At 48.4% G+C, this 17,873-nt stretch overlaps 1 protein-coding gene across 9 annotated transcripts in view; it reads left to right on the forward strand.

The window, feature by feature from the left end:
* The window catches only part of LOC146799881 (uncharacterized), a 638,539-nt gene that overhangs the window by 87,910 nt on the left and 532,756 nt on the right, over positions 1–17,873 (forward strand). For 6 of the 9 annotated variants that reach the window (XM_085620804.1, XM_085620811.1, XM_085620806.1 and 3 more), the window contains exon 5: positions 9,450–9,560. In XM_085620804.1, coding sequence (XP_085476930.1) covers positions 9,450–9,560 — 111 coding nt within the window. The remainder of the gene's footprint in view (positions 1–9,449; positions 9,561–17,873) is intronic. The other 3 variants (XM_085620807.1, XM_085620809.1, XM_085620812.1) reach the window with 1 other exon arrangement.

Genomic DNA, 17,873 nt, shown 5'->3' on the forward strand with positions numbered 1-17,873 from the left:
CCAGACGGACTGTTCAAAAGTAACGTATGAAAAGTTTCTTATATTTATGAGCAAGAATATAAGACCATATCTCAAACCACACAGTTTACATACATAATGTCAGTGACCTTAATATCAGTGAGTCCTGTCAAAAGAGGGTTCAAAACATCGAACTTCAGACTCTTTTCTTACTGGTAAAGTATCCGGAGGAGATGAGTATTATGAATTGTTCACCTTATTTACCACAGTAGAGTAGTACCCACGTTTTATGAGAGGAATTTCAATCCATATATGTGCTCAAATATGGCCTAATTGTAGTCTTCAGTTGTTAATTAAAAAGAAAATGAGAGACGCCACCTCTACATTCTTAGACTCTCCACTGTTAATAGTTTATATTAAAGGCTGCCAAAGAACTTCTGTCAACATACTAGGCTTCTTACTGCACAGAAATTAAAGAACAAGCCTTGTAATACAATGTCGCAGTCTGTTCATAGTTTTCACAGATTTTCCTCAGAGTTGGTTGAAACACTTATTCAATTAAACTGTGTGCAAATCAACAAGACAGCACAGTTTCATAAGGCGACCTTCCAAACAACACATGAACTCCACAAATCTTAATTGTAGTTTAGCTGGAGCCGTTCCCACGCTTTATAGGACGCTTTTTCAAACAGTACATGAACTCCACCAACCTCAATTCTATTCCAGCTGGGGCCGTTCGTCTTAATGAATGTCGCCGCCGTCTCTCCTACCAAAGAACTGTCGACATACCAGGCTCCTCACTGCACAAAAGTGGTATACAGTGTTGCATTCTGCTCACAGATTACACACATTTTTCCTCAGAAATGGTTAAAGCACTTATTTAATTTAACTGCGTAGCTCAACACATCAGAACAGCCTCATGAGGCGACCTTTCAAAAAGGTAAACAACGTTTACCCCGAAACCTTTTAAATGCAGGGAATCACAACGCGGTCGTTACAACGACCGAGTTGTGATTCCGCATACCATTACTCCGCAAGTCGGGGCAGCGACTTGTGGAGGTGGGGGAGAGGTGTTGGATTTAAAATCCAGCACCTTCCCTAGTGTCCGCACAGACTGGAGTTGGAATAGTAAATTATACTTTTCCAACATCCAGCGCCCCACCTCCGCAAGTCCGAGTAATAATATGCGGAATCACAACGCGGTCGTTGTAACAAACGCGTTGTGATTCCCTGCAGGGAAAAAGGCTGCGTAATATGGTCATACATTCTTCAAAAAGAATGTGGACTTCACAGTTCGTAATTGTAGGTGGAGCCGTTCCCGTGCTTCATAAGGTGATTGAGACAGCACATGAACTCCACAGTCCTTAATTATATCCCGGCTAGAGCCGTGAGTCGTGATGAAAGACGCCACTGTCTCTCCCTCAGTCTCTTCGGGTGCTAACACTGCCCCCACAGTCTGTGAGGCAATTCTTTTACATCTCAGCCACCATTCTCCTTATTTTAGAGACCAAGCAGGGGCCGTCATTCACGACAAAGTAGCACTGTCTCATCCACATGCTCTCGGGTGTCCAGGAAGCACATTCAGAGCTGCTTCCTTATCGTCGAAGAGGTCCTGCCGCTGTCCGGGGCTGCCCACAGCGTGGAGCTCCGGATTCAAGCGGCCATCTTCTTGCTTTGCCTGACTGCCAAATTGGTCTGGATCTCATTCTTGAGTCCATTATTGATCACTGTTGTGCAATAAATGTCTTACACACCTCTGTGGTAGCCCTAATGCTGCTCACCCACACTACCCTAATAGAGCACTTTGGGTTTTACATTGAGGCCTGTACACTTTTAGGGGTACTCCTGGACTCTGTGCCTGGTATTACCACGTAGTGTCAATACCATATACAGAGTCAGCTTCTTGCAGCAAGCACATACCCAATTCCCAGGAGAAATCTGGCATTGAAGGCGCTAACTCACCTCTACTAGAAGGGCAGTCTCTGACAGTGAGAACGATCATGAAACTGATGGGAACAACGGCATCCTGCATATCACTCATCCCACAGGCCAGACTGCACATGCACTCAGTTCAGGAACGGTTGTAGAACAAATGGTCCCTGGCCACTGGAAGGTGAGAGGATTAAGTGCTTGTCACAAAGAGTGTTCAAAGAGACATAAATGGTGGAACACAGATCACATTACTGTGGAGATAGTCTCCAAATTACAAACCCCAATAATGTCCATCGCCACACATGCACCCCACACAGGCAGGAGGGCACCCTTAGGAAATCTTAAATTCAGAGGCCTGTGGAGTCCATTGGAGGCAGTCAAGAACATAAATGTGTTGGACGCGAGACTGTGTCTGAGCACTGAAGGCCTCTAAGACCAAAACTAAAGGGGAAAATGTTGCTGTTCCAAACAGACAACAGAATTGCAGTGTTCTGTCTAAACCAGCAGGGAGCAGCACAATTCAAGCTGGCTCTGACATATGGAAGTGGGCCATCCAAAGAGACACAACCCCGGTGCAATACACCTGCCAGACATACAAAATGTACTGTCAAAGCTAACGCAACCCATGAATGGGAGCTAAAGCATCAGGTGCGAAATACAATTTTCCAAAGGTGGGGCATGCCAGACCTAGACCTCATCTCCACCCCAGAGAAAGCAAGATGCCAAGATTTCGCTTCCAGGTACCCACACCACTAATCCAAGGGGAATGCCCTATAGATTGACTGGCCTGAGACATATGTAAGCTTTTTCCCCCCAATACCATTGATTCCTGCAGTAATAGAGAGGTACAAATAGTCACCTATGATGCTCATCCTAGTAACTGCTATGGTTGAGACAGACTTGGTTCTCTGATCTATTGGAGATTTTTCAGGGAGCAATAATAATGCTTTCAGCGGTTCAGGACATAGTTATGGTACAGGACAAAGCCAACCAGCCTCAACATGGTCGCCTGGTCCTGAGTCCTTAGAATGTGAGTGTGAGAAGTTGGCCTGATATATGATGTCACTAATTCTAGTGTACACCTTGTATCAGTCCAAACAACCCTTATGGTGATTGGTTGTAAAGTCAACCTTATAGACCAGCTATCCTAGTGGTAGCATGGACAAGAGCAGTCTTAGGCTAAACTCTGTATTGCATGTGAAGCCAGCTGTTATACCATTTGCAATCCCTTTAATACCAAATGAAAGGACACCACAACAGATGTATATAAAAATAGAATGTATTTATTCTAGTCAAACCCTCAGCACTCTTTATGAGATTAGAGGTAAGTACAACACAGTCTTATTTAAGCATACATTAAGTCACACAGGTAAGTAATACAGTTAGGCCCTAGGGGCCACGCAAACCATATACTAAGTAAGTGGTATAAGAACCACTGTCACGAACACAGGATAGGCCTAGGCCTAGGGAATCGCTGGGGCTACACTATACTACCAAAGGTTAGGAAGTGGGAGGCCCACGGTGTGAGAAAGTGCCATCTTTCTTGCATGGTATGCCACCACTTTTTGCTAAATTGCTGAATGTACTTTGAATGAGTGTAGCCTGGGCTCCTGCCAATCAGGTGCCCAGGGCCTATGTTCCTTCCTTAAAACACACAAACTCCAAATTGGCAAACCCTGGCCACATGTCAGCCCCTGGTAAATGGTACCCTAGGTACCCAGGGCCTTGTGACCAGGAAAGGCCCCTAAGGGCTGCACCACTCATTGTGCCACCCTTAGAGGCCCTGTACCCTTACACACACACACTGCCTTTGCAGGCTGAGTGTCTGGGTGCAGGACAAAAATGAAGAGTCGACATGGCACACATCTCTGTGTGCCATGCCCATTACCTACACTGCCAAGGCATATGTCAGCCACCCCTCTGGCTGGGTGCCTTATGCCCATGGTGTGCGCACAGGAGCAGGAGCCCTGTGCCCCTACAGTACCCAGGTCCATTCCCGGGCACTGTAAGTGCAGTGCTGCCATTTAAGAATACATGGTGCTGAGAGCTCGTCAAACACGAGCTCCACAGCACCATAATGGCAACACTGAAGACTAGGAAGTTTGGTATCAAACTTCTCAGCACATTAAACCCACACTGATGCCAGTGTGAGATTTAATGTACCAAGCACCCCAGAGGGCATCTTAGAGATGCTCCCCAACAACTAACCTACAATCCACGTCTGCTCTGAGGCTGCCCAGGCTGCCACACAGCAGACACGTTGCTGGACCCCTGGGTGGGAGAGCCCCTGCTCTCCCGGGCCTGCAACAATGCACATCCTGGGTGAGGTGATAAATCTCCTCCCCCAGGATGAGCAAAGGGAAGCTTCAAAGGCCTGCCGCCTCTAGGAGTTTCCCCAGGCCACTGCAACCCCCCACTCTGGCGGGAAGCTTGGCCGGAAACCCCATACAAGGACAGGGGATGTGCCAGCCTGCCCACCCCACCCCTCAGGTGGGGGAGGCGAGGTGAAGCACATCTCCGGGCTCTCGCCATCTTGAAGATGGGAGGCCCTACCCTATCAGGATTAGGCTACTGCCCCCCCTCCCACAGGAGAGAGGCAGGATAGGGGGTGTACCCACCCCAGGACAAGGACCCATTGGTCCCTGGCCTTCACCTACCTGTAACGCCCCTAAATCTAGTATTTAGGGGCACCCTGAACCTTCCTTCCCCAGATCCCAGATTCGAAACTACAAGAAGAGCAAAAAGAACAAAGACCTGGCATCTCTTGTGGCCAGCAACCTCAGAAACCCCGGAGGACCTGGCTACCTTTGAACTCTGATTCCCTGGGACTCCCATGAGTAGAGGCTCTACTCAGAACCTACCTTTCACCCCTGGTGGCAGCCCGGAACCGCGATCCCAGCCCACTCTGCACCCGCCAAGCCTGGCCGGTGCCGGAGTGAACTAAACCCACGAGGACGACCCCACGGTGACTGTGACCCCGAGTCCGGCACCCAAGGACCCCCCTCGACAATCCTGGAGAAGCCTGCAGCCTCAGAACAGAGTGCCACCCCAACCGCGATCAACAGAGGGTAAGATTTCCCGACACCAAAAGGCACCCCTGCACCCGGCGCCCCACGGCCCTCTGTGCCCAATCCTGGGGTACCTACCTATCCTCCAACTACCCAACTTACCTCTCGAAGTGGTGGTGGCACCTCAAGAGTCCTCGTCCCCGAGCCTGCAGTCTTTTTCCAAACCGGAGATTTCCCATAGAAATCAATTGAGCGGCCGACGGCTCAAAAGCACCCTGCACCCAGCCGCCCGAGTGGCCCTGGCAGTGAAAACTCTACTCTAACCTACTTCCCCACTTGCCCTGAGTAAGTGACCAGGAGCCCAGCTCCCACAGCCGCGTGGCTTGCCAGACAGCAGCCACCAACCAAGGCCCCCCTATCCCTCATAGGATAACATTGGGCCTAACTCTCTCTGCACCCGGCCGTCCTGAAACCGCTGAGGGTGAACTAACTGTACCTACCTGAAACTGGGGGACCCCTGAGTCTATGCCCAGAACTTCAACTCTGCCAGTCGAGTACTTACCCTTAAACCGCTAACTTCATTTTCCTCATAGGGTAACATTGACTGGCTTTTTCTTGAAAATTCTTCTAAGTGTGGACTTTTCAAATCTTCAAATAATCACCAAAAATCAGCCGAGTGACAAAAACGAATTTACTCACCTGCTCTTAGGTGAACTCCCAGTGCTGGATCTTGGTGCCCAGCACTGACTCTGAAAAGTACCCTCAACTATACTTACCTTTAACTCATTTTTCTTCCATAGGAAACCATTGACTGCTTTTCTGTGAAATTTCTTCTAAGTGTTAATTTCTGCAATTTCTAAATATTCATCAAAAATCGTATAACATCTGAAAACGTAATTACTTACCTGTTTTGGATAAAGGTCCCAGTACTGAGTCCAGACACCCAGTACTGGATTACAAAAGTAACGATAAACTACTGTACCTGTAACCTACATTTCCTTCCATACCAACTAACTAACCTACAATCCACGTCTGCTCTGAGGCTGCCCAGGCTGCCACACAGCAGACACGTTGCTGGACCCCTGGGTGGGAGAGCCCCTGCTCTCCCGGGCCTGCAAAAATGCACATCCTGGGTGAGGTGATAGATCTCCTCCCCCAGGATGAGCAAAGGGAAGCTTCAAAGGCCTGCCGCCTCTAGGAGTTTCCCCAGGCCACTGCAACCCCCCACTCTGGCGGGAAGCTTGGCCGGAAACCCCATACAAGGACAGGAGATGTGCCAGCCTGCCCACCCCACCCCTCAGGTGGGGGAGGCGAGGTGAAGCACATCTCCGGGCTCGCGGCATCTTGAAGATGGGAGGCCCTGCCCTATCAGGATTAGGCTACTGCCCCCCTCCCACAGGAGAGGAGCAGGATAGGGGGTGTACCCACCCCAGGACAAGGACCCATTGGTCCCTGGCCTTCACCTACCTGTAACGCCCCTAAATCTAGTATTTAGGGGCACCCTGAACCTTCCTTCCCCAGATTCCAGATTCCGAAACTACAAGAAGAGCGAGAAGAAAAGAAGACCTGCCCTGCAGCTGCAAAGGAGAGGGAGACACCAACTGCTTTGGCCCTAGCCCTACCGGCCTGTCGACCTCGGACTTGCTCCTGCTCCAAACCCGGCATCTCTTGTGGCCAGCAACCTCAGAAACCCCGGAGGACCTGGCTATCTTTGAACTCTGATCCCCTGGGACTCCCACGAGTAGAGGCTCTACTCAGAACCTACCTTTCACTCCTGGCAGCAGCCCTGAACCGCGATCCCAGCCCACTCTGCACCCGCCAAGCCTGGCCGGTGCCGGAGTGAACTAAACCCACGAGGACGACCCCACGGCGACTGTGACCCAGAGTCCGGCACCCAACCGCGATCAACAAGGAGGAGCGGGCTCCAGTCTGGAGGAGCCGGACCAGCAAGATGAAAACAAAGGTTCGTCGTCGCAGAGGCTACTAGCCAACTGGCCAGCAACTGGACAACACGTCGAGCAACTCAGGTGCAGAAGGGCCCCACGCAGAACACGTGAAGTGTGGGGAGCTGATCTTCTTTGCAGATGGTGCTCGGTATTGGGGCTTCTCAATTCCCCAAGCACAGCCTCGAGGAAGCCTCGGAAGTCGCGCTAGTCAGTTACTAGCCACTTTTTCCCAAGTCGCCGGTCCCACGTCCCTCGTCGCCTCCACGGGTCTCAGCTTCGCTGCAGATGTGGATCTGGGTCAGAGGTGTCTGGAAGTCTCGGCGCTGGTCAGTCTCTGCAGTCGTCCCTCGTAGGATCAGTCGCAAAGCAAGCAGCGGTTCCTGGATGGTGCCTGGTTGCCCCGGGCGGTCACTCCTTGGCCACAAGGGAGATTTCTTCAGTCTTCTTCCTGAGGTCGAATGTCGATGGTCCAGAGTTTCTGTTCAAGTTGCAGATTCAGGTTAATCTGATTTAGCAGGGCTCAGCTACCTACCGATATACTGGGCTAGTGGGCTGGGCTACCTGCAAGGTCCCTCCTATGGGTGGGACCAGGAAGGGGAGTGGCTACACCCCCTTTCCTTTGTTCAGTTTCGCGCCAGAGCTGGGGCTGGAGTGCCCCAGCGCCGGTTTGAACTGGACTATGCATGGGACACCTTGTGTGCCCCAGGCATGTCTCATTCCTTTCAGCCCTCCCTGCCCCAATACACTAAAGTCTGTCCTGGGAGGTGCTAGCACCTCCCCAAGCAGGAAACCTATTGTCCAGGCCTCCCTGGCTGGGAGGGCTCCCAGCTGCAGGAGGTCAGACTCGTGTCTGTGGCAGCAGCATCCATTTTGTGATGCTGAGGCTTTGGTGAGAGTTAAACAGCAAAGTAGGATTTTAACATGTCTCTCCCTCTAGAAGGGAGGAATAATATCCTCATCACCAGAAATGGTATGGGGGTATTATTCCAAAGTGTTAGACACCTTACACGACATGTTTTGATAAAGCCAAACCATAGTTACCATAACCGTTTAAGATTATAAGGCACTTTAAGAGTATATGGTAGGCTATATCATAGAACAGCTATAAGGACATGGTTCCGAAAGCTGCAGACAGGCACAGCTCATGCTAGAGCACCATCTCACATGTTACCAAGCACTCTGCCTCCAGGATTGTTAAGGCCTGCCATAGGAGTGGCTGATAGGTACACATGTGTCTATATATAAGGTAGGTATAGGAATACTACACCTAAGCAAGGGGTGATTACACGACCTTGCCCCGGCTGAGTGATCAGCTAGTTGTGTCATAATGGAAGGCCAGGCCAGGGGTGGCATAATACATGCTGCAGCCCCTGGTAGGCCTAGGGTACACCTATGCCCAGTAAACAAGAGATTTCTAGAAGGAGCAAAAAAGATGCACTCCCAAGGTCAGAACACATGACTGGGAGGAACCTAAACATAGCTCTCAGTGAGATAATGAAAGAACCAATTGAGCCAATGCACAAGGCAGGACTAAAATTTCTAACTCCAGAAGCAACCTTCCTGCATAGAGTTGATGAACTGCAATCACTCACCATTCAGGAACTATACTTACATATACATAAGGACAGGTTTTCATGAGGACAAACCCACAATGTCTCCCAAAGATGGTGTCAGAATTTCACATAAATCGAACTATACAAACACCAGCCGGTGTTTTCCCAGCTGCCAAAGATGCACTCTTAAAGAGCATTGTACTCACTAGACACCCAGAGAAACAAAGCGATGTAAGACAGGCAAAATAGTTCTTTGTTTCTTTTGGACTAGCAGGTTAGGGGAAACCGGCGACTTAAGGTGACTGTTGAGCGATGCATAGTGTATGCAATTCAGGCATGCTTCACGAAGGCAGTAGTGACTGTAGACGAGAAACACGTCAAAGATGGCGACTTAGCACAAGAACTTCTGGGTGCCGTCTGATGTCACAGAGGTGAGGGGGGTGGGACAGACATACCACCACAAAGTAGTCTATGATGCTGGCAACAAAAAAGAGAGAAGGGAAATGGACCATTTCAGACCCAGCCACAAAACAGTGGAATTATTTTACAGCATGTTCCAGCCAATTCTTCAAGCTACAAAACCACTCCTACGGATTTAGTAAACAAATCAATATTACAGACAGAGACTCCACCTTTATTATGTGAAATGAATGGATGTGAAGAATACAGCAAGGAGGCAACAGAGGTGCCAACGGCCCTTTCGCCTGCTCTAGTAACTGACTGTGAGATGAATGGATGTGATGAGGCCAATGAGCTTTCAACAGAGAGCCAGGCTCCACTACTGCTCATGTGACTGACTTACTGACATGAAATGAGGAGAACGAGGAGGTGGCAGGTGCCCAGCACCCCAGCCCTTGTGACTGACTGGAAAATAAATGGATAAATGAGGCACTCATGAAGGTGACCAAGGTATCTAGGGCCCCATCTCCTTTCTCTGTGACTGACGTTGAAATGAATGGATGTAATGAGATCAGTTGGGAGGTGAAGAAGAGCAGGACACACTTCAAATTATGTGACTGTGAAATAATTTTTTTGTTTGCCCATTATTACATCACAAGAGTTCAACGTAGTGATGGTCTCAGACAGCATCAAAGAAGAGGGAGATGCCCATTCCATGGATGATCAGGGCTCTGAGGAAGTTAATACTGCCGTCTGCCCAGCAGGTAAGTTATCTTTCTACATAGAATCACATGAGTATGTAATCCGTCACAGGAATGAATGACATTAAGCCTCCGTTTATTGTGAATCTGCTATTAGGATTAATAACTGTTCACTGATAAGGCCATGCTGGCAGAGAATGAATGGAAACATAAAAGCAAATATTATGACACCCTTCTCTTTTGACCAACTTAACTGAAATGTATCAAAGTCTTAAAAAGTTTATAATACTGCAGTACTATATTGTAGAATGACAGTACTCCTGCTATGTAGGGATAAAGTTTAGGGAGACATGGCGCCATGGTACTCTGCTGTCGTGGGGTGACTAACCGACACAATTATGGTGCCACTAAAGAAACCAACAATCATTACTGTGGATCTTAAAGTAGAGGCTGATGGCTAACCCCCTGTTCCTTCTTATAACCATTGATAAAAAGGCAGTCACTCTGCACCTTTTAATATTCTGAGGTGATGGCAGGCTGGCTACAGACTTAGTAGAGGCCATGAAACAACCGTGCTAAAGGTGCCTTTAGAAATACCTGCTATTACAGAGAAGGGAGTCACTACCTTCATTAGGCTACTTGAACTCGCTGCCACATTTTACACCCTTGACCATAAGATCCTGAGCCATAGACTGAAGGAGGTGGTGGGGGTTCAAAATGGGCCGCAAAATGGCCCCAGTCCTCTTCGCTTGGCAGAACAGCACGTTTCTGTAGGTTATCTTTGCCTCAAGAGCTGCACAACCTGCTACATGGCTTGTCCCCACCCCTCTTTTACACATATGTTAAACTTTTAAGAGATCTTATCTAGCAGCGGATGTAATGTTCCAAAATTACAGTGCCATCTCACAGGTGGTCACTAACCTGCCCAAAGTGTGAATCTGGTCTGAAAGTAGCCAAGGTTTTCAGCTGAAGTCAGGCAAGGATCAGGGGCAACTTCTCAAGCCTGAAAGGAGGAAAAATGACGACTTCGTTATCAATCGTAACTATTTGAGGTAATCTAGTAAGTAGCTATTTGCTACTCTTAAAAAAAGGTAGAGGGTTATCACGACTAAGGACAAAGTTAAAATCCTGTGTGTTTGAACCGTGCACGTCTGGGGTTTTCCAGATCAACTCGGTGGGCTCCTATACCAATTATCATCTAAAACCTCAGAGACACATCAAACCCCTTTTGAAAGAACAATATATGGTCACTGTTGTAGTGAGGATCAGATTCCACTGTTGTGATGTCTTCATTTGAGGACTTCCGAAAACAAAATTAAAACAGTTCAGCATTTACAGAACTCCGCAGCAAGGATGGTTTAAGATATTTCTGCCAGATATTGTGTGTCCTCCGTTGGCTGCTGGTTTATAATAAAATAATTTTTCAGGCCTCCGCGTTGGTGCATATAACAGTTCATGACTCAGCCCCTGGTTCTTTTAAAGCTCACTGTAGATTTACCATCCAGCAAGAGATCGAATATAATCTGGTGACCACCATGACATAAACATGGATTGGCCAAGTTTCGAACTCCTCTGAGAAAGATGTTAAACTCTTCTGTGGTTGCTGATGAGCAGGCAGCTAGTTTCAGCATTTGGCAGATGCCACTGAAAGAAACCTTGCCATGGACTCTCAGATAACACGTCGACGTTACCAACAAGAGTCACTGATGAGAGATACAAGGGGCCAAGGCCAGAGATACCAAAAAAACAAAAATCTATTGAGGGGTACTGGAGATAAGTTTTCCAAAGGTAATTAAGTTCTTTTAAGTTACAATTAACCTTTGTAATCCGCTTTGTGGTTCCTTAGCCTTCGGGCTAGCACATCTACAAAGCCTCTCATGGGCTGGCCACAATGGAACAGCAGGACCCAGTGTACAACAGGGTAAAAAAAACAACCAGCAGCCTCAGTCCAAAAACTTGGGTGGGAGTGGGTGATCATACAGGTATGATAGAATGAACACATTCATAATCAACGATTATTCCAAGTAAGAGTTCTGGCATTGGCAGGGCCATTTTTGAACTACCTTAAGCCGACGTGGACAGGATTAGGACAGAATTTGTATCCTACAGTATACAGACAGTCCCTCGACTTAGCAAATTGGTTGATTTTTTTTTTTTGTTTTGGTACATAATCAAGCCTTTTTTCACATTTGGATAAATGGATGCATTGAACTGGCGATCCTAAAAATAGAGATGTGAGCAATATGATAGGAAAAAACAATGGTTCAGGGGGTTTGCTTTTTTTCCTTGTCTTCTGTTGCGCTCGCGTGTGAGTGAGAGGCTCCCATTAGTCCTGTGGGAGGTCCCACTCTGACTGGCTGGCAGCAACATGAAGAGAAATATTGTTTTTCCCCATTTTAGGACAAGGGGACTCAGTCACTCTGCCCTGATTTTTTTTTAAAAATATAGAAGTGGGCAGGGTAGAGCACCCTGACCCATAGGGCCAAGTGGGGGTCTTAGAGGGACCACGCCCTGGATCTAATTGTAAAAAAAATGGGGGGAGGGCTTGTTTTTCGTGATCCAGCAAGTGTCCCGAGTGAGTCAGCGAGGCCCCTTGGATTCTCCTGGACTGAAACCTGTGGCCAACTCCACACTGCACACAGGTAGTGTTGGCGTTACATATGGTAATGTCCATGTTTGTAATTCCTGTCAGATGTCCTTTTTTAGTGTATATATATGTGCATATTTTGTTAAAATTGACAGCCCTGAAGAAGTCCATGTGTATGGACGAAACGCGTCGAACATACTGTGGACACGGATTGAATATTTTTCCTTGTTTTTGTGGTGCACCTTTGCTTTTTGTTTTTACTGTGATAATCCTGTATTGGATCGCATTGTGGCAGTGGGTGCGTTGACAGTGTGCACACAGATCTTTAGTTACCCCCAATAGATAGACATATTAGACTAGGGATAGTGCATCAGGTGCTGTGTCTTATAGGGTTCCACGGTCTAGCCTTCTCTTTTCTGGTAATAAAATAATACTTTACATTTAAAAAAAAGTAGAAATTCAATGAAAATAACAGGGGTTAACGTGATGTTATAGTTAGTTTAGATAAAGATATCTTACTTTGCATTTCTTTAAACATAAAGTTCGAAATTCACTGAAAAAACCTAAAGTTAAAGGTACATTTTAGTAAGGTGATAATGTCAGCTGAAGTATACCGTTTTAAACCGAGCCACTGGAACGCATCAGCTATCGTTATCTCAAGTAACTGTAACTCTGACCCTAAAGTAACTGTAACTCGCGCCCTCGCTGTGCACTGCCAATTACCTCTCATAATACATCACTAGTGACATGTTTGATGATCTCATTGATAACATGACTGCGACATCTGTAATGACATCATTGATGATAGTACTGTGTATGGCTGGGCCGCGAGCTGCAGATACTTTAGGGCTCGAGTTAGTTACTTGAGATACCTACAACTGGTGAGTTTCAGTGGTTTTGTTGGTTTAAAATGGTATGTTTTAACTGCCATTCCCCCCCAACTACAACGTCCATTTAACCTTTGTTTTTTCCAGTGAATACATATGTCCTTTTGTAAATTGCTTCGGGAGCCCACGCTTGGGCAGGATTCTTCAGTGCTTATGACAATGACGAGGATTCCCCTGGAAGAGAATTGGGATCACAGGTAAGTAACATTTCCGTTTTGTTTCTCTTGGACTGCCCAAAAAAGGGGCAACAGTAAGCAAAAGGACTACAGCAAGATGGATAGTCCAGGCAATTCAAGGATTCCCTTTCTCAGCAGGGATAACATTCAGGGCCGGACTGGGAACCACAACTGGCCCTGAGAAAGTGCTCGGCCGCCCCTCCCCCGCCTCCCCGGGGGGTTGGGGGTGCGGCCGAGCTTTTTACCAGGGCCCGTTTTTGGCCGATTTTGTTACAGGGCCGATTTTGCCCTGTAACAAAAACGGCCCCCAGGGACCCAAAACCACCCCCACCCGTGCGGCGCACCGGGGGATTGCCCGGTGCCCGCTATGGCCAGTCTGGCCCTGATTACATTAGAAGAAAACCCATGAGTACACTGCAGAGGGTATCCATGTAAATTAGGTAAGTCTGCCAATGGGAGAATCCAAGTTGCAGTGAGAAGGCTTTGATTAGATCCAGGTTCAGCATTTGTTTGTCCTTTTAGGTCTCGCCTACGCATGCGCATGCGCATGCACTGCATAGGAGGAGACCTTTAGAAATCGATTCAGTTTTTCAGGCAAAAACGTGCACGCTTTGCATTGCTTTGAATGGCAACGCATGCACGTTTGGCGATTCCCTTGCGGGAGCGAGCGGCGCCATGTGTTGGCAATTATCGTGCCCGTTCCCGCAAGGTAAACACTGCGTGTCCCTGCTCTCTGCCGCACTCCCCGCACCCCTCCCACCGTTTTTTTTTCATGCATCGTGCTCGCTTTCACTTTCTTGTCTGGTCTTCACTTTTCTTCCGCTTTTCTTTTCCTTTTGTCTTGTTTCTATTTGCTTAAGCACTCAACAAGAGTCCGTGGTTTTTATCAGTCTCCCTCGTGTGCTGCCTCCACTGCCGTGTTTGTGTTGCTCCGTCTCTGTTGCTTGTGAGCATCCGACTCCCTCTGATGCGCTCACCCTCCTGTGCTTTTGCCTGTTTTTCCACACTCGTGTGCTTCTATTCCCTAACACCACATTGCACTCTACTCCTTGTTCTTAATCCTCTCCGTTTGCTTTCCTCCCCATGCCCTCCGTGTTGCTTCCCGCCAACTCTCCATTTTTTCTTCATTGCGATCCCGTACACAGCTGTTGATCACCCTGTGGCTCTGCATCGGTATCTGCTGAAATTAGTAGTGTATTGAAGTGGCGTCTGCCTCTGTGCTAGAGAAAATGGGTCACTTTTCTGAACTAATGTGATTTTCACCCACAGCACGGTGTCGACTTGGGGGCTGGGGAACCAGGTTCTAATCTCTGCGTCGGCTCAACATCGTGTGATTCAGGGCAAATCACGTAATCTCCACACCTACCAAAAATGAATGTGTCCCTGTGTAACGTAACTAACTGGTGCTCATATAAAACGTGCTAATACATTCGGGTCGAGTTTGCGCTATATAAAACTGCAAAAATAAAAAGTCTGCCATGGTATTTTAGGGTGGTTCTCGTATTTTTATGGTATAGTCTGACAGGCCCCTTCCATATCCCGTGATTTTCTATCACCCCTGCCCCTCCTCCCCCTGCTTTTCTTTCTGTCCGGGAGAAGTTGTATTTGGCTGCAGTAAGAGGTTATGTCAGTGATCTCAATTAAGCTTGGCAAATCGTAGCATCTACAGCATGGACATCTACAGCATGATTGTGTAGTGGCTCCTCGTCATTAGGGGGGGCTTCCAGCCTTTGTTGCTTTTTCAGCCTACAACGTTAAGCACATCTGCGCTTACAGTTTCAGCAAGCATTGCGATTGTGGCTCAATAGCTGGGATGGGCGAAAGTGATACACTTTGTGACATGAGGGCAAGTACTAGGTGTGAGAAAGTGCCCTCTTTCTTGCATGGTATGCCCCCACTTTTTGCTAAATTGCTGAATGTACTTTTACTGAGTGTACCCTGGACTCCTGCCAATCAGGTGCCCAGGGCCTATGTTCCTTCCTTAAAACACACAAACTCCCAATTGACAAACCCTGGCCACATGTCAGCCCCTGGTAAATGGTACCCTAGGTACCCAGGGCCTTGTGACCAGGGAAGACCCCTAAGGGCTGCAGCACTGATTGTGCCACCCTTAGGGGCCCTGTACCCTTACACAGACACACTGCCCTTGCAGGCTGAGTGTCTGGGTGCAGGACAAAATGAAGAGTCGACATGGCACACATCTCTGTGTGCCATGCCCAACACCCACACTGCCAAGACATATGTCAGTCACCCCTCTGGCTGGGTGCCTTATGCCCATGGTGTGGGCACAGGAGCAGGAGCCCTGTGCCCCTACAGTACCCAGGTCCATTCCCGGGCACTGTAAGTGCAGTGCTGCCATTTAAGAGTACATGGTGCTGAGAGCTCGTCAAACACGAGCTCCACAGCACCATAATGGCAACACTAAAGACTGGGAAGTTTGGTATCAAACTTCTCAGCACATTAAACCCACACTGATGCCAGTGTGAGATTTAATGTACCAAGCACCCCAGAGGGCATCTTAGAGATGCTCTCCAACAACTAACCTACAATCCACGTCTGCTCTGAGGCTGCCCAGGCTGCCACACAGCAGACACATTGCTGGACCCCTGGGTGGGAGAGCCCCTGCTCTCCCGGGCCTGCAACAATGCACATCCTGGGTGAGGTGATAGATCTCCTCCCCCAGGATGAGCAAAGGGAAGCTTCAAAGGCCTGCCGCCTCTAGGAGTTTCCCCAGGCCACTGCAACCCCCCACTCTGGCGGGAAGCTTGGCCGGAAACCCCATACAAGGACAGGGGATGTGCCAGCCTGCCCACCCCACCCCTCAGGTGGGGGAGGCGAGGTGAAGCACATCTCCGGGCTCTCGCCATCTTGAAGATGGGAGGCCCTACCCTATCAGGATTAGGCTACTGCCCCCCTCCCACAGGAGAGGAGCAGGATAGGGGGTGTATCCACCCCAGGAAAAGGACCCATTGGTCCCTGGCCTTCACCTACCTGTAACACCCCTAAATCTAGTATTTAGGGGCACCCTGAACCTTCCTTCCCCAGATTCCAGATTCTGAAACTACAAGAAGAGCGAGAAGAAAAGAAGACCTGCCCTGCAGCTGCAAAGGAGAGGGAGACACCAACTGCTTTGGCCCCAGCCCTACCGGCCTGTCGACCTCGGACTTGCTGCTGCTCCAAACCCGGCATCTCTTGTGGCCAGCAACCTCAGAAACCCCAGAGGACCTGGCTACCTTTGAACTCTGATCCCCTGGGACTCCCACGAGTAGAGGCTCTACTCAGAACCTACCTTTCACCCCTGGCAGCAGCCCGGAACCGCGATCCCAGCCCACTCTGCACCCGCCAAGCCTGGCCGGTGCCGGAGTGAACTAAACCCACGAGGACGACCCCACGGCGACTGTGGCCCCGAGTCCGGCACCCAACCGCGATCAACAAGAGGGTAAGATTTCCGACATCAAAAGGCACCCCTGCACCCGGCGCCCCACGGCCCTCTGTGCCCAATCCCAGGGTGCCTACCTATCCTCCAACTACCCAACTTACCCCTCGAAGTGGTGGTGGCACCCGAAGAGTCCTCGTCCCCCAGCCTGCAGTCTTTTTCCAAACCGGAGATTTCCCATAGAAATCAATTGAGCGCCCGACGGCTCAAAAGCACCCTGCAGCCAGCCGCCCGAGTGGCCCTGGCAGTGAAAACTCTACTCTGACCTACTTCCCCACTTGCCCTGAGTAAGTGACCAGGAGCCCAGCTCCCACAGCCGCGTGGCTTGCCCGACAGCAGCCACCAACCCAGGCCCCCCTATTCCTCATAGGATAACATTGGGCCTAACTCTCTCTGCACCCGGCCGTCCTGAAACCGCTGAGGGTGAACTGACTGTACCTACCTGACACTGGGGGACCCCTGAGTCTATGCCCAGAACTTCAACTCTGCCAGTCGAGTACTTACCCTTGAACCGCTAACTTCATTTTCCTCATAGGGTAACATTGACTGGTTTCTTCTTGCAAATTCTTCTGAGTGTGAACTTTTCAAAACTCAAAATATTCACCAAAAATCAGCCGAGTACCAAAAACGAATTTACTCACCTGCTCTTAGGTGAGCTCCCAGTGCTGGATCTTGGTGTCCAGCACTGACTCTGAAAAGTACCCACAACTATACTTACCTTTAACTCATTTTTCTTCCATAGGAAACCATTGACTGCTTTTCTGTGAAATTTCTTCTAAGTGTTGATTTCTGCAATTTCTAAATATTCATAAAAAATCGTATAACTTCTGAAAACGTAATTACTTACCTGTTTTGGATAAATGTCCCAGTACTGAGTCTAGCCACCCAGTACTGGATTACAAAAGTAACGATAACCTACTGTACCTGTAACCTATATTTCCTTCCATGGGGGATCATTGATTGTTTGCTCTGAAATGTTTTCTAAGTGCTCACTTTTGAAATAGCTAAATATTAGTTAAAAATCATTACAGTACCAAAGTCGACTTTCAACAGCTGATTCTGAGAACTGACCCAGGACTGGATCTAGGATCCAAGCCTGGAATTACAAAAGTAATCTAAAAAGTAATCTGTTGCATATAATTTGAATTTATCATTGAGCTCAATGTATTGTGTTTAGAAATTGAGTTGCCTACTGCAACTATTTGTAACTGTTTACTAAAAAGTCTATTGCATATACAAAAGTATTTTTATGAAACATCTCCTGTCGAGAAAGTATATTTTAATTCCAAG

The sequence above is a fragment of the Triturus cristatus genome, chromosome 8 (genome assembly GCF_964204655.1).
Source record: "Triturus cristatus chromosome 8, aTriCri1.1, whole genome shotgun sequence".
Lineage (NCBI taxonomy): Eukaryota > Metazoa > Chordata > Amphibia > Caudata > Salamandridae > Triturus > Triturus cristatus.